The sequence below is a fragment of the Neltuma alba genome, unplaced genomic scaffold (assembly GCF_004799145.2).
Source record: "Neltuma alba isolate B1F8T4 unplaced genomic scaffold, ASM479914v2 tig00011277_pilon, whole genome shotgun sequence".
In the NCBI taxonomy this organism is placed as follows: domain Eukaryota; kingdom Viridiplantae; phylum Streptophyta; class Magnoliopsida; order Fabales; family Fabaceae; genus Neltuma; species Neltuma alba.
In genome coordinates this window covers 121,659-147,355 of record NW_021635987.1, presented here as the reverse complement: position 1 = coordinate 147,355, position 25,697 = coordinate 121,659, and the positions used below count along the sequence as shown (strand labels likewise).

At 34.3% G+C, this 25,697-nt stretch overlaps 4 protein-coding genes across 4 annotated transcripts; 2 read left to right on the top strand and 2 right to left on the bottom strand.

Moving 5' to 3' along the window:
- Positions 1-279: 279 nt before the first annotated feature.
- LOC114711142 (ATPase 11, plasma membrane-type-like) lies at positions 280-7,867 on the bottom strand. Its single transcript, XM_028895492.1, has 21 exons — positions 7,811-7,867; positions 7,161-7,280; positions 6,932-7,030; positions 6,260-6,397; positions 5,873-6,007; positions 5,604-5,783; positions 5,270-5,476; positions 5,068-5,187; positions 4,747-4,866; positions 4,433-4,555; positions 4,241-4,345; positions 4,000-4,144; positions 3,477-3,641; positions 3,158-3,396; positions 2,800-2,832; positions 2,573-2,654; positions 2,318-2,478; positions 2,028-2,240; positions 1,180-1,362; positions 492-673; positions 280-376 (listed from the first exon to the last, which is right to left on the bottom strand). Exons 1-21 carry the CDS (start codon positions 7,865-7,867, stop codon positions 280-282), a joined length of 2,904 nt encoding a protein of 967 aa, XP_028751325.1.
- Positions 7,868-10,562: 2,695 nt separating this feature from the next.
- Positions 10,563-16,108, top strand: LOC114711145 (AUGMIN subunit 2-like). The gene is made up of 6 exons (XM_028895496.1): positions 10,563-11,222; positions 12,463-12,588; positions 12,743-12,847; positions 13,569-13,637; positions 14,685-14,798; positions 15,816-16,108. Exons 1-6 carry the CDS (start codon positions 11,100-11,102, stop codon positions 15,996-15,998), a joined length of 720 nt encoding a protein of 239 aa, XP_028751329.1. The 5' UTR covers positions 10,563-11,099; the 3' UTR covers positions 15,999-16,108.
- Positions 16,109-17,484: 1,376 nt separating this feature from the next.
- LOC114711072 (pentatricopeptide repeat-containing protein At4g19890-like) lies at positions 17,485-19,723 on the top strand. The gene has a single exon (XM_028895423.1). It carries the CDS (start codon positions 17,500-17,502, stop codon positions 19,615-19,617), a length of 2,118 nt encoding a protein of 705 aa, XP_028751256.1. The 5' UTR covers positions 17,485-17,499; the 3' UTR covers positions 19,618-19,723.
- A 2,560-nt stretch (positions 19,724-22,283) lies between these two features.
- Positions 22,284-23,221, bottom strand: LOC114711097 (ethylene-responsive transcription factor 1-like). The gene has a single exon (XM_028895450.1). The coding sequence runs from the start codon at positions 23,219-23,221 to the stop codon at positions 22,472-22,474; it is 750 nt and encodes a 249-aa protein (XP_028751283.1). The 3' UTR covers positions 22,284-22,471.
- Between the last annotated feature and the right edge of the window lie 2,476 nt (positions 23,222-25,697).

Below are 25,697 nucleotides of genomic sequence, written 5' to 3'. Positions count from 1 at the left end.
CTTCGTAGTTATAAGTTTAAATATATTTCACTCAGCAAAATGTGACCCAAAAAAAAAAAAGAAAAGAAAAAGAGTTCACAATCCAGTGCTTACAGGTAAATCATCTAATCAATCCTGATGAAGCAATAACATATTGGATATTGTGATAGCTTGGCCAGGAAAGGAAGACAGGATTGTAGACTTTTCATTTATTGGAGTATAGCCAATTATGGGGACAAAAATTTTAAACATGAGTAAATTTATCCATGAAGGTTGATGATATATCAGGTACATGGTCTTTTAGACAGTGTAGTGCCCATTAATAGCTTCAACGTCCAAACCCCTTAACTTGGCAAATGATTCCACTTTTCCTTTCAAAGTGTGAAGCTCTCTCATCCTGCACAGAAAGAAAAAGATTAACAAAAGGGTAAAAAAAAAAAAAAAAAGAGGCAAAAAGGAGGGGAAAAAAAGAATAAAAATGAAGAGAAAATAGAATGAGAATGCAGATTGACCTTGCTATTTCAGCTCTTCTCTTGGCCTCTTCTGCTAGAGTGTTGATTTCCCTGAATGTGTGTTTCTCTGCAAATGTCTTTGACTCGGCAGCAGATTGAAGACCATGCAGGGTTCTCTGCTCAGCTGCCCATGCAGCTTCACGAGCTTCTCTTCCAAAGTCGTTTTTGTTTGTGAATGCAGTCTGTTAATCACATAAACAAGAAATACATAGTAACACCAATCTCTTTGCATGATTTGTAGGTTTATCATCTAGAGTCTGGCATAATAATAAGGGTAAATCATATTGTACTCCCCGTGGTTTTACATGAAATTACTTTCTCTAATCCTTGTTAAAAGAACCTAAGCTTTATTGAAGTAGTTCCAAAGTTTTTTTTTAAAAAAATATGAACTAATTTTAACTGAATTTCTGAACCAATGTAAAGTTGTTAATAAGTTATTATAATAAGGACTAGAAGGAGTAATCTGCTTTCCTCATATTTGAAAGTTTGTGGTTCAACCCTCCAGTGTTTTTGTTCTACTATCACTAACTATCACGGGGCATCCTGGTTTGATTGGGAAAAATGACACCTAAAAGTCCAAAACTTCTAAGTTTGATCATATGGACAAGTCGCTTTTTTTTGGCCTGAAAAAAAGAAAAATCTCGACCTAGCTTGTTATTAGACTCGGTGAAAACTTGATCATACTTACTCTTTGATTTACGACCAAATTCCAAGCCCTTCCACTTAACGCATAACGGGCAGCAAATTTTATAGGATCCAACAGTACATATGTCACAATGTTGTACAGCCAAATGACTCCGGTCCACTTCCAGCCTATTTTTCTGATTCCAGCAACTTTCCAGGTCACAGTGGCAGATAAAACTGTTGCAACCTGGGGAGAATGTAATGGTGAATTCATTGAAATTTTGATATAAAACCAAATGACGAGATTAAGTGTTTGTTCAATAAAAATACAGCATTTAGATATCTTTACCAACTGTTATTAACTACCCCAAGAAAATTTTTCGGTCAAAGCTTTAAATTATTTTTTTCTCCGGAAGAAAATCTACTGGAAGAAAAGTTTTAACCGATAAATAACAAATGATACTTCCATCCACGAATAAGCTTTTGAAAGGAAAACTTCATTGGTTTTTTCTAGAGCAATTTCAACCTGAGCTTAAAGTTAATTATTTAAGTAATTCTTGACATGGTATCAAAACCATTCTGATAAAGTGGTCAAGAGTTTGATCATTTCTATTTTCAATTAGAACAATAGATCCTGTGTTTTGGGATTTGAATTTCAAAATGTGAAAATACAACAAAGAGAAAAAAGCTTATGCAAATGCAACTGGAGAGAAAAACTGTACTGACACTTGATTTGGAAACTGGTGACTTCCAACAATTGTGTGTGTGTGTGTGAGTTCTCTTTGCAAAACAATAAAGATTAAGCATGAAGTATAGTAAGTCTTTAGACTCTATGCACTGTTTCAAGTCAAAAAGTTTCCATAGGTGACAGTATCTTAGGAAATTATGAGAAGGTTGAGAAAAAGGTGGTACCAGCTGAGCAATAATGAAAGCAATAACGAGCAAAAGACCAGGTCGTTCGGTGTAAGACCATCCCTGAGAGCGAGTTACAAAGATTAACGCTTGACTGATGATGCTGACTTGAAGATACACTGCAGATCCCATTTTCTCATTCAGCACCCTGGCGACTTCTTTATCTGACATGTCGCGACGGTTTGAATTGAAGTTTTCCACATGAAAATGGTTCTGCATCAGAATGTTCCATTTCATGAAGTTCCTTGGAAGACAAGCACAAAATGACCATGTAGAAACAAGGGACTTACATGGAAAAAGTCAGTTTCATAAGCTGCCCAGAAGAATATCACAGTCATTAGAGCCAGATAACTTCCAAGGACAATCCCAGTTGCAAAAATTTCACTGAGCTTCCAACTATCAGGTGCTGGAGATGGCTTAACTCTATCTTTAGATATTGTCATGATGGTACCTAGAAAGGCGCCAACAAACAAAAATATGCATTCATGTAAGCATTTGTCCCCTAAGAATAGAGATAGAGAGATGGAAAATTGCAATAATGTTACCATCATTGAGAATGGCAATTATAAGAACCATGAAGGGAGGGAAGTCAAATTTCCAAAAGCAGGTCAATAACATAAAGCCCAGCTGCAATATGAAATTAATGAAGATTTTAGGGAAAAGGACCAAAAAAGGGAGAGAAATAGAGAATAAAAGAAAAGAAGATTGATGATTTGATCCACTGCCACATGTATTCCATATGCAAATTAAAAAAAAAAAAAAAAGAGCTTACCACAATACGTATGGTGATAGACACGGCATATATCTGCAGAAAAAGAGAAGACGAAGGAAATCAAGATCTGTATGCAACTTAGGATCCTTTCTTACATCTCCAATTTCATCCAAAAATTGGTATGACAATTTTTAAATGAAATGTCACTTGCTTTTAAAGCTAACTTGTCAGCGACACAACCAAACTAAAACACACGCTGCTGGCATTAGGTCGTCAATGTCATACACCAATAACTTTGTATTCATGAGTGGATTACATTGTACTTGAAGGATCAATTTGCACTAATGGAAACAAGTAGGGCCAAACTGAATATTTCTTGATAACATAGGATAGCATTAATTGATAGTAGAAGGGCTACCGTGTAGTTTTTCATCCTTTGGAAGATAGCACGGCTAGTTAAAACAGCACTTATGATCACACTCAATCCAGGTTCTGTTAGAACTATGTCAGATGCGCTTCGAGCAGCATCAGTGGCATCTGCTACGGCTATACCTATGTCAGCTATCTTCAAGGCAGGAGCGTCATTTACACCATCACCCGTCATCCCACAAATGTGCTTCCTAGCTTGTAACCTCTTCACAATCTCATACTTGTGCTCTGAAAGAAATATGCATGATTAGAAATACAAAACTTTGAAATATACGAAGCCTTAACGCATTAAATATTGTTTCACTTACCAGGAAAGACACCAGCAAATCCATCAGCATTCTCAATGAGCTCATCAATTGGGAGAGACTCAAGTGTTTCACCCTTGTGTTCACCAAGAAGAGATGAAGAAGGATACATGTTAGTACCCATTCCTAGACGCCTTCCTGTTTCCTTAGCAATTGCAAGTTGATCTCCTGCATAGGGTTTTCATAAAAAGCATGATACGAGTCCAGATACAAGCCTTAAAGGTATAAGTTGATGAATGAAGTGTTTTCAGTACACTAGTATTAAGGGATTATTAATTTTCTCATGGATATCAGTTATGTGGCAAGAATTTGAGGTCATTCCTCAGTTTCACACGATAACTGAATCTTCTTTAATAATAACAAGCACAATGTAGAACAACAAGAGCTTCTGAGGCTTTCTTCCTTTTCTTCTAGTACAACTTTCAAGTAAAAGAACATAAAATGATCACTTTGGTTAAAGCCAAAAAGGCATTTGCATGAAACATTATTAGTTGTCATGAAAATTTCAAGCTATGTCAAGACATACCTGTTATCATTTTGACACTCACACCAAGATCCAGAGCTCTTTTGATTGTTTCCCCACTATCATGGCGAGGAGGATCAAAAAGTGGAAGAAGGCCAACAAATTCCCAAGGGCCTCCTGCACTTTCTTTAGTTCCTTCAGGTACTTCCTAATCACACAACTCAAATATCTCAACATAAACACACATATATATGCAACATGCTAAAGCATTCGTAACATAAAAAAAATTTATTAAAAAATAAACCTGCCGGGCTACTGCAAGGGACCGTAGTCCGCGTTCTGCAAACTTGTCAATAATGGTATGAACTCTCTGTGCAATCTCGGCTTTGTTATATGAAAGATTGAGAATCTGCATTAAATATGAGAATGGATTAATAACACAAAAAAGTTTCTTCGGTGTGTTGTAATCACAATGGTTTTTGACATTCAATTGTACCTGTTCTGGTGCACCTTTACTAACCCTGTGCATCTTACCATCAGCATCAACATACGTAAGTGCAGTTCTTTTATCAGTTGGATTGAATGGAAGGAAGTGAACTTCTGTTATACCGGCTCTTGCCTTGAAAATTCAGAAAAATATAAACTGATTAGCCAAAGTCTTAATTCTACACATGTTATTCCAGTTCTTTTTCTGAACGAGTTAAAAGCAGTGGTCAGTTGTAAATAAATGAACAATTTGCAAGAGAAGTGATTGAAAAGACCAAAATGATCAGAAATTGCAGCCTTCAATTAGTTAGGGTGAACTATTACCTCTTTTGGATCTGATAACATGGCAATAATCGCACCATCAATTGCATCTTGATTCTCTGTCCTTGATGCTCTTGCAGCCATTAGTACAACCATGTCCTGGTCAACATCTCTGGGAAAAACCTGCCATAGATAGTCCCATATGCGCATTTCTTTATGAACTTATGTATACAGAATTCATAAGCTCCATTTGAAACAGTAAGATGGAATTTATTCAAATTTTTTTGTACTGAGGCTCCAGTTTTAGGCATAATTTGTTTCAGTAACTTCTTTTTATGCGCAAAACACTTTGGTACTCCATTATAGGAGTAGAAATATTCAAACCTCAATCAAATTCTTGTCCACAGAAAGCTTGTTAAGAGTTAGTGTGCCAGTTTTGTCACTGCATAACACATCCATGCCAGCCATTTCTTCAATGGCAGTCATCCTCTTTGTGATGGCACCCTGCAAAAGCCAAATACATGCCAACTTTTGGTACAATACAAGAAGAAAACCATTCATCAACAACTGTGGTAACTTGACGTGCCTGCTGAGACAACTTGTGTGAACCAATGGCCATTGTGACAGAAAGGACAGTTGGCATTGCAATTGGGATACCACCAATGAGAAGCACAAGGAGGTTATCGATTCCAATTCGGTAAGGTCTCCTATAAACCCCCCATATCACGATCATTTCGATAAGCATCCCAACAGCAATAGAACAAATGCAGAAATTCCCAATGGATGTCAAAACCTGAAACATTTCTTCAGCTTCTTAGGTGTTTGCCATTACAAGTGAAGGAAAGTTCTTAAGAGACCTACACCTAACCACTTGATGAGCCAGAATTATAAAAAAGAACATTCAATTTTTGAATAAGAACCTTCTGGAAGTGTCCTATATGTGTGGTATTTTCCACAAGGTGAGCTGCTTTGCCAAAGAAAGTGTGGACTCCAGTGGCAATAACTAAAGCTTCTATTTCTCCTTGCTTGCAAGTTGAGCCAGAATACACTCCATCACCAGGATTTTTTGTCACTGGAAGTGACTCTCCAGTCAGAGCAGACTGAAACAAACAAGCGAAAAAACGTCAATTGACCAGAACATGAAAACTTTCAAAAGGTTTTTCTTGAGGAGGAGCAAATTCTTGTATACTTGGTCAATCTTTAAAGGATCTCCTTCAAGGAGACGAGCATCTGCAGGAATGACGTCACCGAGCTTGATGCTAATTATGTCTCCAGGAACCAACACTGAAGCGTCTTCTTCACTCCAGTTTCCATCACGCAGTACCTATAAATATGTCATTTCAGGTCAAATGAACACCACTGAATATAATTTAGGGCCAGTTTGATTAAGATTAAAAAAGTAGTTTAAGTTTTGAGGGAGTTGTTGGGAGAACCCTAAGCTAAACATGATGGCTTTGCATAACTAAAATTACTTGTTTTTTTTTTTTTAACTCTTAAACAAATGGGTCCTTAACTAAACAACCAGACAGAATAAATTGTTGAGTGATGATTGATGAATGAGGAGAGAGAGAAAAACCTTAGATTTTGGGGCCAAACGAGCCATAAGTGCAGCTGCAGCATTTCCAGCATTGTTTTCTTCTATGAAGCTTATGGTAGAATTTATGAGAAGCAACATGATTATACCACCAAAATCCTGATAATCTCCACGCTTGCCCTACAGAAATAAGCCACATTGTGAGATGTACAAAAAAAAAGAACTACTATGTCAATGGCAAGTTGTCCTAGTGGCAACGCTACCTATTATGTTCGGATAGATTTCAAGCTCAAGTTTGACATTGACATATTTGTGTGTGCATGTGTTTAAATTGTATAAAATCAAAAAAGAGAGAATGAACTATTACAAAGTAAAAGGTTTTGATAATAAGGGCACTTCAAAAAAACAAACGTAATTCTTAACTTTTCTCTCACGGCATCCAGTTGTAAAGTCACTTAAAATTGTTCTTCCCCATGGAGGCCAAATGTAATCAAAATGACATTTTTACTCAAAAGAATTGCTTTCTTATTATACTTGCAATTTAAGGGAAATTAAGTGAGAGAAGGAATAATATCCAATAGCTGTAATTCTTATATTTACTTGAATTTCATAACTTTACACTATTGCATCTTGAATCATTTATTACTTTTAGGGGAAAAAATTAAGAAAAGATTTAAAACAAAGAAGGGATAATATTGAAGAGAGTAAATTTACCCCTCCATGGGCCATAGCAATAGCCATAATAGCAGCAGCTTCCATCACCCAGGACAGAGGATTCCACATGAACCCCAAAAATTTCAGTATTTTACTTTCCTGTAGCAGCAATCAAAATTATGGAATTAAATTAACAAAATGTTATCGGAAATTAATTATGATGTGGATATATATGACAAGAAAAAAATTGTTAAATCCATTTATTAAATTCCAAATATAATTAACTAACTTTCTTTTCTTCCAGCTTATTATATCCAAACATGTCCAGCCTTTGCTTTGCTTCCTCAGAGCTCAAACCTTCCTTTGTGCATTTGAGATGTTGAAACACTTCCTCAACAGGAATATTCTCCTGCAATATTAATTACCCATAATAAATTTAATAAATAGTAAATTACTTCCTCACCTTTCTCCTGAAATTTATACCGTATAACCAACCATGTAAGACGAACTCACATAAGAGTGGGTTGATATATATGTGTGCACTCCCCCTCGAGAGGTGGGTGAGATGTATTATCACAAGTAAACAGTTTTGATGTAGGGAAAAAATTATACTCATTCGGTCCTTAATATAAGAAATAATTATTTAGTTGATTTTGATCCTAAATATAAAACTTATTTCTCATATTTATCATTTTTTCTTAAATTATCCTATGATATTCCTTAGACTATAATCAAATAGAAGAAGAAGAGAGGATATTAAGGAAGATGATTAGGTCAAACCAATTTTGAGCTACCATCTAACATGCTATGAAAAATGTGAACATGAAACTGTAAAGTGATTTTGATTTCAAATTGAAATACTTCTAAGAGACATATCACAAACACGCGCACACACGTGTGTGTGGGGGAAAATGAAAATCTGGGGAAAAAAACACATACCAGATCCACAGCTTCCTTCATAATAGCATCAAGTGCAACGGATTTCTCTCCTTCCATTTTTCTCTTATGATTATAATTTTCAGTGAGCCACTTCTTCCAAATCCTTTTCCCACCAACAACACAACCTGCAGCTTAAATTCGTGAAAAATCAAAATGAATTTAATTTGATGAACTTCAATGACTCAAAACTCTCTCTTCCTCTCTCTCCCTCTCCCTCTCTGTAGCCTCAAGAACAAGAAGCTCAAGCTTGAAGGAGACAATGGAAAGGAGAATGGAACGATAGAAGCAAGGACACATATATGTATATACAAATATAAGTGTATATATAGATATGAATATTCTTCCAGTTAATGTACGTGAGGCAACGCAAGGCAAGACATTGTACATAGAAAACAAGGAGAGGAAAAGATTATTAAAAGTTGGAAAAGAGGCAGAATAATACAAATGGGGAACATATGGGAATCTCCGCTGGTTAATTATGTTGTTGAGAGAAATTGTAAAAGCTGTTGAAATAATATTGTTCATATGATGCCTGCTTTGCCATTTGCTGCCACAGCTTTGTGTCTTTGGATTCATCAACGTCTCGCCTTCCAAATATGATCACAAAAAATATAATATTATTGTTTATCCATTGAACTTGTTCTTCCAACTATATCTCTGGCTTATATGGATTGCCCAGAGCCCGATGTAAAAGCTGTACAGGTCATGACTTTATGAATAGTATGGTTAAATTTCCAGTTCATTATATATATATATATATATAAAAAATATTATATCGATTTTTGCTAGGTGTTTATGATAAGCTGATATAGAAACTTCAGGGATAATATTACTTCCCCATTCTTCCTGTTTTCACAAAGTTAATTAGATGCCTTTTTGGGATATCTGTGTCAATGGCATTTTTTGCATTTAATTCGAGACCTTATTGCTAAATGGTCATAACTCAATGCTTGTTGGTAAGTTAGATGTTTTAAGATAAGCACCTTTTTTTTTTTTTTTTGGTGCTTTTACCAAACTTGAAGTGCAAACATATTGGAACTATGTAAGTGTGGAATAATGGATTATGAGGGAAAAAAACCAACTACCTCATAAATTCCCTAAATATTTTAATAATGAAAGTTTTGTTTGGAACTATGAAGGTGGAATGGAAGAATTCCTTTTATACCTTCAGAGTTTGACACTGCTCAAATTCTAAATATTTAATATTATTAAACATCACATGATTCTAAGACTATAAACATCATATTCAAAGATAAACCCATGTGTCAAAAACTTTACAATTTTGAGTCTACAAGACTGATTTAGTACAATTCAACACATGCATGCACACAAACATATCAATACCGAACTTAAACTTGGGACCTTATCCAAACATGATAAGTGACGTTATTGTTAGGACAACTAACAGTTAAGTTAAAAGGAAACTAAACCTAAACACATTCTCCTTCCAATTTCAATAGTTGAGGGATCAACTCTAATAGTTGATCTTCCATCAAATCAAAATTTAAATTTGTCTTATTTGTTTTCTAAAATGTCTCCAAAATCGAGTTCTTAATATGCCTTGGTATAAACTTTGTATATGACCTCTTTAAAATCAATTTCACTTTGTTCTTCAAATCGATTTCCCTGTAATTTTAAAGAACAAGGTTAGTCAGGAGTATTAAAATCAATTTCCTCAATGACTCAAAATCGAATTTCTTGGTTATTTGCACTATCCCATTATTTGTTCTTCCAAAGTCGATTAGAGCTTCCTTATACTTGATTTCATAGATTTTCTCGCTGTTACTACAAATTGTACAAAATCGATTCCTATCGTAAAATCTATTTTATCACTGCAAGAATACTCTGTTCTAGCTTTGATTTTTTTTCTTAATATTTTTACAATATCTCACAAACTGCGCATTCTTTTAACGTGCAACTTAATTTATATGAAAATGTATGCTCATTAAATTTCAAAGACATTTCAATCAAAACTGTTTTCATATGAAAGAGAGATATTTGAAATATGGTGCTTTAATTTGAAATATTACAGAAAAATATTTCTTACCTTTGCTCGATCTTTCATTATTTATAACTTTCAAACTAAATTACGTTTTGAAATGAATTTTGTTGCATTAGAAGATAGATCGAAAAAGCTTTATAATTTTCTACCGACATATATAGTTAGTTAAATGTTAACATAAAAGGAAAAATAACAATGGTAGTACTCTTCCGGTCCTAATTATAAGACCCAATTGACTTATTTGAGGAGATTAAAGAAGTAAGTTAAGTTGGTTATTTATAATAAATAAGTGTTGTCATTCCTAAAATATCCTTACTAATTAAGTATATTGGCTAAAACTATCATTATTAGAAAGATTATCTTGGAAAAAAAATACATAAATATAAGAGACAAAATGGATTGGGGTCTTATAATTAGGACCAAATAAAAAGTCAAATGGGATCTTATAATAAGGACCGGAGGAGTATATGTTTTGACAATAATTTTTATAAATCGGTCTGTGTATAATTTTTTTATTTCAGCGTTTTTTTTCCATTTTACCTAACATAAATAACCGTCACCTTTGAACATGCATAAAAAAATAATTTAAAAATTATTAACTCAAGTTATTGCTCCTTTGCAACTTGGGGATGGAAGCCGAAAGTGATAATTCACCGTCTTCTCCATCCACGCTCAGCTTCATCCTCTTCTCCGTCAACTTAGTCCGCTTGCATCTCAGGTCTGGTTGTTTTCTATTGGCTTCATTTCTCGAACAAAAAGAAACGTCATTAGTGAAGGTAAGGCTTGCTTTGTTTCCCTTCCTTTATCCTACCTCAAAACTAGCATGTGTACGGATCTTCACATTTCAAAATCAATCAAATTTCACATAAATCTACATTAATCAAAATCTGAATACAATATTAATCTTCGTCTGAAGCCATAAATGAGTCATCTTGTAAGCCGGTCACCTCTTTTTATGTTTTATGTTTTATGTTTTCTTTTTCCCCCTATTTTTCCTCTTTTCGGTTGGTGCCCTTACTTCTCCCCAAATACCCAAATGGCACTTCGAAATTGAGTTTTGACCCACAGGAGGCCTTTTCTTCACCCCGTGTCCTTTAGCATTTCCCAAGTTTCCACTTTGGTCATTGAAGTGAAGCATTCGGCTGAAGCAAAGCCAAGTTTCTTTCTTCCCATTCAAATTTTCTTCCGCCCCTCCTCTTCAACGAAGCCCAATTTCTCCTTCGGTTCAATTTGTGCTCATTCAGAGACAGTGCACTCTTTTTCCTCTTCCGGTGTTTGTATTTCAAAATGTCGATGGGGGGTGACTCCACTTGGGTTGGTAGGAAGCCTCTCAGACGCATTGGGGGTATGTCAGACGCTCTTTCTATTGCCTCCGATCTTGGCTTCTCTGTCTCCTCTCCTCCTTCCCAGGTACTTTTTCTACCTCTGGTTGGTAAAATCACGCTGATTTCAGTAATTTTGCTTTTTATACTTCAGAATGATTTCAATTTTCCTTTTTGTGGCATTTCGTAGTTGCCACAATTAAACATACTTTGAAATACCCAGTAGTGACAATCGAAGATGAGATTTGAGCTGAATTAGATGGAGGTACTAGAACCTGGGATTTGTGATAGAATTGACGCTGTTTGAATAGTGTACATGATAATGTCTTTGTTCGAAACTTACATGTTATTGTTTGAGTTGATTTTACGTCTCTGTGTTTCGTTGAACAAGACTTTGTACTGCATTTTTATATTACCCAATAAATAAAACAGATATTTAATTTAACAGCTGCTTTCAGACCACGTGAAAACAAATGGTCTGTTCTATGAATGTGTAATCACAAATGACCCAGTGGGCAAGGTTTGGATACTGTGGAGATATGGGTATTTAGAGCTCACTAAATTCCCAACCTTCCTTTCTCCTTGGTTCAACTTTGAGAGTCATTTTTAAGCCTAAAGCTCAGTTCAATCGGCAATTGGTTGGCAAAGAAGAATCCAGATCATTTCTGCCATAGAAGAAGTCAAATGAAACGCTCGGGTGCGTTTGGGAGATGGGAGGAGAAGGGAACGAAACGAATCCAAAGAAAAAGGTTAGAGAAGGGAGAGGAAGGAACAATTAATGTAGTTTGGGAAGACTTTATTGTCCCAAATTCTTCAGCTTGGGGGAACCTATGATGATAGATGAGGGAAGACTTTGGTGCATTTTGGAAGTTTAGTTGAAAATCCTCCATTCTCCTCCTCCTTATAAAACATTACCATACATGAGTTTTCAAAGAAATCTTCTCTTTGCCTACTCTGTCTCCCATCCAAGCATACTACAGGTTTTTAAGTGAATTATCAAGCATGGGTATTATATATGTGCGGCACCTTGTATGCAACATTGGCACAGGAATGAAACTAGTTTGATCTGTTAGTTCAAAAAATAAATGATGCAATGACGTAGACAAAACCAACTTAAAATCTATCACCTGGTAAAATTTCCAAATCTATGAGCAACTTGTTTACATTTTGATTAAACTTTCCATATAAGTGATCTTTAAGTTTTCTGGGTGCTGCTATCTACTGATTGTTGTTTCGGACCAAATCTATCAATAACATTTTTACGTTTTGTAGTGTGAATGGATCAAATTTTTCACCAGGCTGATCTTGTCGTTCTCTTCTTTCTTTAGGAAGAACTTCATAATTCATCCTCTACTACAGGCGAAAAGGGTGAAGACTTAATCAGGGTTCTGAGAGAACTAACTACTGTACAAAGAAAAATAGCTGATTTGCAAGTGGAACTTCAGGGTCGCAAGGTTAGATTTTAGACAAAGATCCACTGAACAGTGACCACAAATCTGGTCTTTCTATTAAATAGAAAAACTGAAGAATTCATTCTTACATAATGAATGGAAAACTTACTAACCTGTGTTCAATTTGCTTTGATCTTGTGACTTTGAAAATTTCTAGGATGATAAAAATGTTGCACATTTGACCCATGTGAGTGAAATGGAAAAGAAGATCGAGACATTAGCAAGGATTACAACTATACTGAAAGACGTTATTCAAAATAAGGTAATTTGCTTTGTTCATTTTGCTGCCATTGCCCATGCATAAGCACTTGAACAAAAGCTCCATACTAATGGTCTTGTCTTAATCAAGTTTCAAAATTTGAACTGATACTTCTACAACAACAACAAGAAGTCTTATCTCATTAGGTGAGGTCAGTTACATGGATCGCATGATGCCATTGTGCTCCATCTATGAGTTAATGCTTCTGCAAAAAGAATTAAAAAAAAAAGGAAGAAAAAAAAAAGCAAAAGAAAAGTGGAGACATGCATTGGTCTTTTTGCTGGATGACAAAATATATCAAAAAGTTATTTATGAATATCTTGTGTCTTCAAATTGATTAGTTTTTTCAAATGTCAGTGTATTCAATTGCTACTGATAAGTTCAGTATGTTGCTATATTCAATTTATTGGCTATTGATAGAGCACAATAGCATTGTGCGATTTATGTAGTTAACCTCGCCTAGTAAGACATGGTTTGTTGTTAGTTTAATATTCTGTTTGAGGGATGGTGATTGATAAGTGATTAAATCATAAGCTAACTACTAAGAATAGAATGGCACAAATTCCTTCCTAACTTTGTACACTTCCTCTAGAGCTCCCCCCCCCACAAAACCCACCCCCCCCGGGGGGGGCTGACATTTGAAGATTAACTTCTTTTTTTTTTTGGGTGTGCATGAAAGATTAGAAAATTATCTAATCTGCCGTAATTACTTAAAAATTGGCAGGATCGCATTATAGCTCGCCTACAGCAACCTTATTCACTTGATTGCATTCCTGTAGAAGCAGAATATCAGGTTAGTGAATATACAATTTTTATTGTTCCCTTTGTTCAAACTTGAAATCTGGTGTTTAGCTTCTGCTTTTTCTAGGAAGCAGCCTGTAGTGTGGTTATTGTTATTACTTGGATGATAAATGTTGATAAAAGCAGCATTGCAAAATCCTAACGGGGAATTCATTAAATTCAGAAGTGGATGCAACATGATTGTAGACTCTGATATGTCTATATCTCAGTCATTCTAAGTTAATGGAGGGTAAAAGGGACAATCCTGTGCATGAAGCTCTTTTTCCTTTAGCTTGTTGCCCAGGGGTGCAAAGGCTAGTTTTTCCTCTAGCTTGATCTTATATTTTATGAAGATTGTCCATTCTTAATGGTATTTAAATGTATGAAGTTACTGATTTTTTATGCAGTTGGTCTTGAGTTCTACTAGGGAAATTGAATAGTTTATTTGTCAAATTGGCTTGAGTCTAGTGAAAGCTCTCTGTGCTACTTGCGGAGTCATAAGCAGTATAGATTCAGACAACTAAGGATTATAGCACTAGTATGGAAGTAGTGATGTTGGTTGATGGGCTCTTTGCTTTGAAGCCCATATTGTGGGATTGTTGTTCAATTCTTTAACTTCTAGCTGGCCTTCTTTTGCACCTAAATGAAATCAAACTGGATCAAGCCAATGATTGCTTTGAAAAAACCCAAAATAATTTGTTTTGTTTGAAGTGACTTGGCTGAACAATCATTGAAGACCAGATTGGTTAAGTTCAAGCTAGTTAGTTTTAGCTGAAATGTATTAATGCATTCCTTTACGAAAGCATAACATATAAAAATGCTCTTTGTGAAGCGTACCTGTCTTGAATATGAATGAAAATAAAGATTGTAAATTTGTATATCCTGGAATTATGGGAAAAAGTGTCTGATACTAGGTTGATTCTATTTGGTTTGATTGGTTTATTTTCAAACATCGGTGGAAATTATCTTTAAATGTTTGTCAAGTATTATTGAGTGTGATTTTCAAAGTATTTAGGAATGCCAAATTCTAATGCTAAGTCAAATATTTCCACTTATGCAGAAACAATTCTCTGAACTACTGATGAAGGCAGCTAGTGATTATGGTGCCTTGACCGCATCAGTGGCAGATTTCCATTGGAGTCAGAATTTCAAGGAACCTCCTTCTGTCTGGGGGGTATGTTTGTGCAGTTGTACTTTAATTTTGACAAATTCAGATTAATTGATTTTGTAGATATAATGACTATTCATGTTTTGATACTATTTGCATCACAAGCAGTGGCTGTCATCGTTGCAGTGTTAGTTCATGTTGGCTGTCATCCTTTATTATGTTTTTTACTTCCTCTGTTCCTTTTCACAAGACAACTTTACCTATTTTATACAAACCAAGAAAACTAATTGATGTTTTTAAAATTACTTTATTTTATACAAATACACTTCATTAAATTCTCTTCTCTCTCTTACACACACTCTCTTAATTAAGTAAACGCACCTTTTTTCAGGTGCAGTTCTTTAAAGAGCGTGATAATTACTGTCTAGATTTTTAAAAATGTCTTATTAATAGAAACACTAAAACCTTTTAAAAGTTGTCTATAAAAGGGATCAGAGTAAGAATTTTGGAAAGTTGAGATTCACTATGGGTCTCAATCCAGAGGTTATTGCTTTAGAATCTGATTGGCGAATGTTCAATGTTCAATGTTCAATTGCTATTAATGGAACTGTAAAATGTTTACATATTTGAAGAATAAAATGATAAAAATGAAAATTTTAAATTTAAAGGACAATCAAATATATACTCAGTCAATTTAGGTTATTTTGTCTAATATAAATGATTGTAGTACACACTGTTTTCCCCTGATGTCTCTTCACTCCGAGCGTTATATTGAATCGCATCCTTGTATTCAACCTATTTTTATTGTCTGGTTTTGACCCCCTCAAATTCTGAAGTAAGCATGATCAGAAATGATCTCTTGTTGGAAGAATTCTGTGTGCTCTGGAATCGATCTAATTCCATTGAAGCAAAGCAATCATCTCAACCTTTCTAAGGCTGATCTTTTCTGCTAAATAAATAATTGCTAGCTGATGTTAACTGTGTATCACCATTTGTGGCTTGTTCATTCTTTAGTCCTTGAAGGCCCTACCTCTTTGTTTCATTTACAGTCTACCTTGTTAAATTCCAATGTTCTTTTGTTAGGAAATGCTTCGACCAATCCCAGTGGCTTTGGCATCTTGCACTCGGTTCTTTGAAGCCATGTCGGCAATGAGAGAATCGTTTGCAACTCTTCAAAATCTGAGAGTTGGTTATTCTGATACCTCGGGCCAAGGACTCCTGCCGGAGATCCCTCGCAAAGACTTCCAGGAGTTTCTGATTGCGTGACTCCGCCACAATGGAAAAACGAATCAAGTTTCGATGACTTGGCTATCAGAAACCCGAGGAGGCAAGAACTGGGTCAGCAGGGAGCAGCAGATGGAGAAGAGAGCCAAGCAGGTGAGATCCCTCAAGATAATGGTTCAAGCCACAGGAGATTGTCTTGGCCTCCCTCAGTTCAAAAGAATGTTGTGTAATCCTTGAAATTGTTAATGTGTCCCTATGCCAAAAATATCACATAACATCTCAAACCGTTTGTGCAGCTCAATTGTTTGTTTATCTCTACTCATTTGGTTTTATAACTAGTGTTTGTGCAGCCTGATTCACTGATCTGACTTGATGAATCTTATACCTCTTGGAAGTATTCGAAATACATCGGATGTACTATCAAGAATCTGAAATGATGGTTTCAAAGTTTGAGAAAGAGGCTTGAAAGGTTATATAATATTGAAATAAATTGAATATTGTATCAATTATTTACTTGAAGAATCATTATGTCAATTAGAGGTTTATCCACAGCAAATTAAAAGGTAAAAGGAGACAGTTAATTAAAGTCAACAGAACAGTACTAAGGGTGTGTTTGGATGAAACCAAACTGTGGTTTGGAAAAGTGATTCTGGAGAATAGATTCTAGAAAAAATAAATTCTATGAAGAATAGATTTTGTAAAAAAGTGATTCTGAGAAGTGAGTGTTTGGATAGTTGTTATCAGAAGCACTTTTTATATTACCAAATTACTAAAAAAAGACATAAGTTAATATGATAATTACAGAAAAAATAAATTTTATGATATATTTTAATTTGAAGAAATAAAATTGTTAATAATATGTTTTTTACCAACATAATTAATAATACATAAGATAATATAATTAATAAATAATTAATGTCTATGTATATTTATAAAATATAAGATTAAATATATTTATAAAAAAATATGTTTATAAAAAAATATAACAAGATACATATCATATAGGCCCTCACACTCTCCCTTTTTTCTCCAAAAGCAAAAAAATTTTGCTTTTTCCAAAACCATGGTTTTGGTTTTTGGAGAGGCTGTTTGGGTAGCATTTTTCCCAAACCATGGTTTGGGGTGCTATCCAAACAGAACCTAAGTTGTACCCGGAGAATGATTTTGTCATTTGGATTTTTTTTTTTTTTTGGGGACCGGACGTTTGGATGAATTGACCGGAATTAAATACGACAATGAATTAAAATACACGATTAATTAAGTCAACAAAATATTGTATTCAACTATGTAAGGGATCTCGCTTATATCGACAGTATTTGGGATTAATTTTCACATGTTTTCTTAATTTAATTTACGGTATTATATATATATACACACACATTTATATTTTATGAAAATAAATCCTCAACTGTAGCTCGGAAATCGGAACCCCGGCGGGGGGCGGCAGACATATTCGATTTTGAACAGACTGGGGGCGTTTTTTCTCTGATATGGTTCCCTGAGATGCCATAGTTACAACGCATCGAACATTAATCAAATTTTCATGCTTTCCGTTCTGATCCTCAGAAATCATGGCGTTCATCAGAAACTCTTGTGCACTTGCAAGGCCACTGCTATTTTACGCAGACAATACCACCCGTCTACTTATACTACATCGTCGTCTTCGCCTCAACCAACATCTCATCCTGCTTCTCAATCAACTGTGAAAATGGTGTGCTCATTAGTGTGTGATTCTTACTATCAGCAAGCTCACATGAGAGGGTCGCATCTAAGTCTTCATCTCAACGTGGATGTGGATTCCTTGACTCACGAGCAAGCCGTTACGGCGGTTGCTTCACTTGCAAGTGAAGCCGGATCAATGGTAGCATTGAGTTTCTTGAATTGGGCAATTAGATTTCCAAAGTTTCGGCATTTTATGCGACTCTATATCGTTTGTTCAATGTCGTTGATTGGGAATAGAAATTTCGAGAAAGCCCATGAAGTGTTGCGGTCTATGGTGAAGATTTTTGCCGAGATTGGGAAGTTGAAGGAGGCTGTAGATATGATGATTGAAATGCATAATCAGGGCTTGATTCCCAGTACTCAAACGTTGAATTGGATTTTAAAGGTTACTGGCGAGATGGGGTTGGTTGAATATGCAGAACAAGTGCTTGAAGAAATGTGTGTGAGAGGGGTTCGCCTAGATTCTGCAAGCTATAAGTTGATGGTCATTGCATATTGTAAAATAGGTAATATTTTTGAAGCTGATAGTTGGTTAAGTGCCATGCTTGAGAAGGCCTTTGTGATTGATAATACAACATTTACATTAGTAATCAGAACCTTCTGTGACAAGGGTTTCACAAATAGAGCATCTTGGTATTTTCATAAACTAAGTGTTATGGGTTTGAAGCCAAATTTGATTAATTTCACATCGATGATCGAAGGTTTATGTAAAAGGGGAAGCGTCAAGCAAGCATTTGAAATGTTGGAGGAGATGGTTCATAAAGGTTGGAAGCCCAATGTGTATACACATACAGCGTTGATTGATGGTCTTTGTAAGAAAGGGTGGACTGAGAAAGCATTCAGACTCTTTCTTAAGCTTGTTCGGAGTGAAAATCACAAACCAAATGTCCTTACTTATACAGCAATGATAAGTGGGTATTGCAGAGATGGAAAATTGAACCGGGCAGAGATGCTGCTTCACAGAATGAAGGAACAGGGATTAGTTCCCAACACAAACACATATTCAACACTTATTGATGGACACTGCAAAGAAGGTAATTTCGATAGAGCATATGAATTGATGAATATAATGAGCAACGAGGGTTTTATCCCCAACATATGTACATATAATGCTATTGTTGATGGCCTTTGCAAGAAGGGAAGGGTACAAGAGGCTTACAAATTGCTCAAGAATGGTTTTCGTCACGGATTGAAAGCTGATAAAGTCACCTATACTATTCTCATAACTCAACATTGCAAACAGGCAGATATTAATCAGGCTTTGGTGTTGTTCAATAAGATGGTGAAGAGTGGCATTCAAGCTGATATTTATTCATACACCACTTTAATTTCATCCTTCTGTAGGCAAAAGAGAATGAAGGAAAGTGAGATGTTTTTCAACGAAGCTGTAAGAGGTGGACTAGTTCCATCAAAGGAAACTTATACGTCCATGATATGTGGGTATTGTCGGGAAGGGAATTTAAGCGTGGCTATGAAGTTTTTTCATAGGATGAGTGACCATGGTTGTACTCCAGATAGTATTACCTACGGTGCTCTTATAAGTGGCCTTTGCAAAGAGTCAAAGTTGGACGAAGCTCGTGTTTTGTATGACACCATGATACAGAAAGGGCTTATCCCATGTGAAGTTACTCGGGTCACTCTGGCTTATGAGTATTGCAAGACAGATGACTGTGGCTCTGCTATGGTAATCCTCGAAAGGCTGGAAAGAAAACTCTGGATTCGAACGGCTAATACATTGATCAGGAAACTAAGTAGTGAGAGAAAAGTAGGCATGGCAGCCATATTCTTTCACAAGTTACTAGACATGGATCCCCATGTCAATAGAGTAACATTAGCCGCCTTTAAGGCAGCGTGCTATGAGAACAATAAGTATGCTCTTGTTTCTGATTTGACCGCAAGGTTATACAAGGAAAAATCGTCTCGCAGTCCAAGCCAATGAGAAAATTTGAAATATAAATTCTTTTTCTGATCATCCATAGAACGTTGCATTTTGTCGTTAAATATCTTGTTGGAATCATAATTCCAATTGATGAAAGTTCTGTTAAGCTTTTGCGGCTTCTTCTGTCCTGCTAATTTTATCAATTCATGAGCGATGAAGGGCAACAGTGGCTTAGCACCTCAGGTAAACTTACACGTCCCTCCCACTTTGGAACACTGGGAATTTTTCAGATCGAAAATATCAGATCAGATTCTAGGACTTTTTGTTGTTTCTCTGGTTTATGCTTCCTTCGTACTTTCTCCCTTATTTTTATCCCCCATTTTGGTCATGAGTCAAGTGGATAGCAAATACACTAGGTTAGTATAAGGTTGTCCAATGATTTTGATATTTCACTGCTTTATTTGGCGCTCGCCTATATGATGCATAAAAGTTAAGTAGCGTTGTCTCTGGTTGAAATAAAGCTGTTTACAAATGTAATTTTAAGCACTTGGTTTCCGAGTACAAACTTAATAATATACTGTTTTATTTAGACCTTACATCCTGCGTTAGACAGTTAAATATGATGTTGAAAGTTTTGTTGCCTCTGAAGTCATTATTTTAGTTTGTATGACCTACCTCAATCCCTATGAATTGTTCATGGCTCCAGATTGTTGAAGACAATTAATTGCACGTCCCAATTAAACTTTCTTTACCAGTTAAAAAGAAATTCTATTCTTGGCTTCTTTACTGGAATAGACTCAACTTTTAAGCTCTCACTGTTATGTGGATGCTCAAGAAATTCTGAAGGAATGCTCTGCTTGGTAGGACTGTTGAGCCAGTGATTAATATCTTCTAGTTCTCTTTTTTTATCTGTTTGACATGTACAAGCAAGTTCCTGATGAGTTTTTTTTTTTTTTTTTCTTTTTTGGCGAATAAAAGAATATGTATTGTACTTGGCTAGAATATGCATGCTGTGATGGATACTGATGCTGGGTTTGTTGAATATTGGTGTGAGTGAGCTGAAAACTGAGTTGGTTTCAGGTTGAAATGTCAGATTCACTCGATGGATTGATCATAATATCAGCCTGTTTTGAAGCTGTTACGCAACAATTAAGATTTTACAAAACAAGGAAGGATTAGACATTCCTAGATGATGATGAATTGAAGAAGTTTAGAGGATACATGAATTTTATTTTATTTTTTTATTTTAATCTGAACTTGAGCTTGTAAAATAAAGTTTACAAGAAATTATATTATACTACCTTCGATCTTTAATATAAGAGCTAGTTGACTAATTTGAGTAGATTAAGGAAACTATTTAAGTTAGTTATCTCTAATAAATAAGTTAGTTATTTATAATAAATAAATATTGTCTTTTTTCAAATATCCTCGTTAATCAAGTATATTAGTTAGAACTATTATTATAAAAACTATCTTAAAAAAATGAATACTTATAAAAAATAGAGTGGATTGGGGTCTTATATTTAAAACCAAAATAAAAATTAAACGAGCTCTTGAGGACCGAAGGTAGTATTGCATAAATATTTTATTTTGTTCAATAAACGGAGAAATGTGTGTAGTTCTTTTTTTGAGAGAGGCTTACAAGCTCTCTGTTCCCCCCCCCCCCCCTTTTAATTCATCCCTGCATGTTCCTCCCTTGGAAGCGTTCTCCTGCATAGAGCCAACAGATAATTTTTAATACCACATCGATCTACTTCTCAATGGATAATTAATGTATGTCATAATAATTCAAATAAAATAATCTATTGAATGTAAAAATTGCAAAATTCTCGTTCAACAATTCTGAACTAAAAAATTGTAAATTATGTTTTATTAGTTTGTATAGAAATTAAACTCAGCCTTATTAAATTTATAATAATTTGAATTGAGAATTGAATCCTTATGGTTTAAAAACCCATGCTCAGAGAAACTATCCACGATTTGGGGTGTAGGATTGGGAAATTAGGAATACCCAAATTTAGGTTAGTAGTTCTGAATATTAGATTCTTTTAAAATTATAGGGCCGAAAAAAAGGGTATATATTATTCGTACAAATTTTTTCTTTTAAACTTATCCCAAACATTTTAACATATCATGTCAATAATGCTAATCTTAATTTAAACCCGACATTATGCGGATGTAGATTATACAAGATAGTTAGACCAAAAAAGCTTTATTCTTACGATTTTAAATGTATTTCTTTTCAAGATAAAAATAAAAAAATAAAAGCACTTATAATATGAACAACTATCCTTAAAATGATTTATTATAATTATCAATACGCATAATTATGTCTTAATGAACTTTATTGAGACTGATTAAGCATCTTATATAAAGAGAAAAAAAAAATACTCTCAAAAGTTAGAAGCTTGTGCCTCACCTTGTCTTCCAATTAATTCAATGTAATCATTGCAATTATAAATCATTCCTTTTCTTCTTCTTTAAGGCAAAAAAAAAAAAAAAAAATCTCCGAGTGTTCTTCACTTCTTAGAAGTAAGATACAGAATATTCATCTAATCAGAGAGAGAGAGAGAGAGAGAGAGTTAATTTACATATTAATTAACATCCAGAAATAATACTTTGCTTCGCTTCAAAGGTTAACCATTGATCTATAGTTAACCTTAAAAAAAACGAAAAAGAAAAAGATGAATAAATTAAACAAACATAGTAAATAAGAAATGAAGGTTCATGATGGGCGACATTGGAACTACTGTGTAAGAGAACAGAATTTTACGTCAAGATATTTCGTATACAAATTAAAATTGAAATATTTGTTCGGAGCTTCTTATTGATTTACAACACATTGAACCCATGATTTTCTTATTTTCCATTTTTTTTCGGAAGAAGAAAAAAAAAGAGAAAAAAAGGACAAGACCTATGCCTTCATCAATGCCATTTCAAGCTTCTGGCTTAGATTTCCATTTGTTGCTAACTTATTCAATAACCCAGCCAAGTTCTTCCTCTTCGTTAACCCTTGAGATCCACCATCCTCAGAAGTATTCCCTGATGCCCATGAAGGTTCTGGTGAGCGGCGCCGCTTCTGTCCGGCAACCACTCTTGGCGGCTCCGGTAGTGGTTCCGATCCAATGAGGTGTGGAAAATTGAGTTTGGCTTTTCTACCCCTCATCTTGAAAGCAGCTCTATCATAAGCCAAAGCTGCATCCTCTTCCCTCTCATAAGTTCCCAACCATATCCTTGCACCGTTCTTCTTCGGATCCCGGATCTCAGCCGCGAACTTCCCCCACGGCCGCCGCCTCACACCTCTGTAATTCCTCCATCTCGGTGGCGCGTTCCCTTCACGCACCACAGATCCTGCATTGTTAACATTATCAACCCTATCATCACCTGCCGGAGATCTCACAGCATCCTCATGCTCAACGGAAAACACCATGTCACTTGAGTTACTAACGCCCTGCTCCGGCAAAAAAGTGTCGCGGCTAGGGTTAAAACTAGGGTTATTATTACACGTGAGGAAGACATTCATGAGAATCATAGAGGAAGGATCATCTTGAAGAAGATATTGCTGAACTGAATCTAAAGGAGAAGTATTAGGGATCATATTTTTGGAAGCTGATGAGGTTATCTGAGAGAGTATAGAAGAAAGCACACTTGAGTATTGAAACATGGCTTATTTATATATAGGCATATATAATGGCCTTTGTTTGAAGGGAGGGATCAATGGTATATTATTTTATTCTTGTGTGTTTGCTGTTTCCTTGAAACTTCAATTTAAATTTTAAATTTTGTATTAGAATCTGAAGCATGGCAAATAAAAAATTAAAAAGTTTGTTTGGAGCGGTTATCAATGCATGTGATTGCTTAACTCAAAATAATGTTGTTTAGCTGTAAGCATAAAGAGGTCCCCAAAAAATGAAGTTGTGACCATAAAACGTTTTATTATTATTATTACTGTTCTGATACTTAATATAAAACATATTTAACTACTCCTCCGGTCTTTAATATAAGACCCAATTCTTAAGTTGATTTTGGTCCTAAATATAAAACCCATTTCTCATATTTATTATTTTTCTCTAAATTACCCCTATAGGTACTCCCTCAACCATAATCAAATAGAAGAAGGAGATAGGGTATTAAGAAAGATGATTATGGTGTTTTAGGAAAAATGTGTCACTTTTCTTATAACTAACTAATTTACCTAACTTCCTTAATGTAATCAAATTAGTTAAATGGGTCTTATATTAAGGACCGGAGGAGTAATTTGATTATATTAAGAAAGTTAGATAAGTTAGTTAATTATAAGAAATATGACATGTTTTTCCTAGAATACTATAATCATCTTTGTTAATATCCTTGCTCTCTCGTTTACTTCATTATAGTTAAGGGAGTATTCATAAAGATAATTTAGAAAAAATTAATAAATATGATAAATAAGTCTTATATTTAAGACCAAAATTAACTTAACAATTAAGTCTTATATTAAGCACAAGAGGAGTATTATATTACATTCATTATATATTATAGTTATAATTAAAAGGAGACTTGGGTACTTAGTTTTATATACTTATTATACTTTTATCCAATTAAATAAAAAGAAGTGAATTTTAAATTGTTGATAATATTAATAAAAATAGTAGTATATTATAAGATAAATAATATACAAAAATTCACGTGCCCTAATTTTGATTGGAAGTACTCTAAATGTATAAAGACAAGTATGAATTATAAGATAAATTATAATATGATTGTGACATGCAAGTAAAATTCTTAATATCTTAAATTATTTAATTGACAAAATGTTCGTTATTAATTAAAGATTGCACGCGCGCTAGCTCATGTCATATATTTCACAAATAAATTAGAAAAATGTAATACTTTTGAAATAATGTAAGCAGTTTCTAGATTTTTTTTCAAAAAACAAATGCAGAATGTTGAAAAATATAAAAAAATAATATCACACAATCGAAAAGGCACGAAATAACTAAACAAAATATTTAAATAATAAAAAAATTTCATAAAAAAATTCTGAAAATTACTTATTTTTAAAACTTAAAAAGACACATGTTATAATTTTTCTTTAGTGAAGTGTTAGTAAATTTATTCAACATCCGAAATTGCCTTGAAAACAAAATGATGCAACAATGAATGATGACGCTTCGCATTATAAAAAGAAAAACAAGAAGAAACAGCCAATTAACCACAGTCATCAGCTACAACAAAATTTTCTAATCAGAAATAATTTCAGCACGTGGTCTAATCCTTTTGACCTGGAAAACTTCCAGGAATCTACAGGTCAGCAAAGAGTGCCTTGAATTAATTATTAATTAAAAACAACAAATAATATAAATAAAAAGGGAATCCCCCTTTGTTTTAAAGGGTCGAGACTAGTGTTTATTGGTAACGAAATAATATTTGCTTAATTTGAGGAAATAAAAAAATTAAATTGATTGAAGTATGCTAGATTTCAAGTTTTGTGCCAACTGAAAGCTACATTAGTTATGGCAAAAAAAAAGAGCCACATTAATTGACATACTTTGTAAATAATGTGACTCATAATAACTTTTGTGTGTGTGTGTTAATTAATTTGAGCAGCTTAAGTTTTAATAAGCCTTTTACTTAAGCGGTAAATCACACTCTCTCCAATTGTTTCATAAGATTTGCAAAGGTTCGTTATTTATCTTAATTATATATGAAATATATTTTTTTAAATGCTCATGTTATTAATGTTTTCCCACTACTTTTGTTAGATGCAATTGATTGATTTAAACTTAGGAGACAGAATTAGAAACCTTTATTAAATGCACCTAAAAGTGGGTAGAATTCACTTATAATTTAAAGCAAGAAATTTAGGTAGTTATCGCCTATACTCTCTTGTTAAAAATACATGTCACTTTAAACCATTTCATTAGAATTGAGAAAAAGTAGTTAACTTATTAAATTTGTCTTATATAAGAAATACTCCTCTAGTCCTATTTATAGGACAGAGAGAGAAAGTATTTTTTGGTCCTATTTATAGGGCATTAAGAGAAATTTTTTGCACGGATGTACAATTTTACTCCTTATTTATTATTATGTTAACTTTATTTACATGGGGTATAATGTATATTGAATAAGGATAAAATTAGACAGTTGTTCAATTTTAA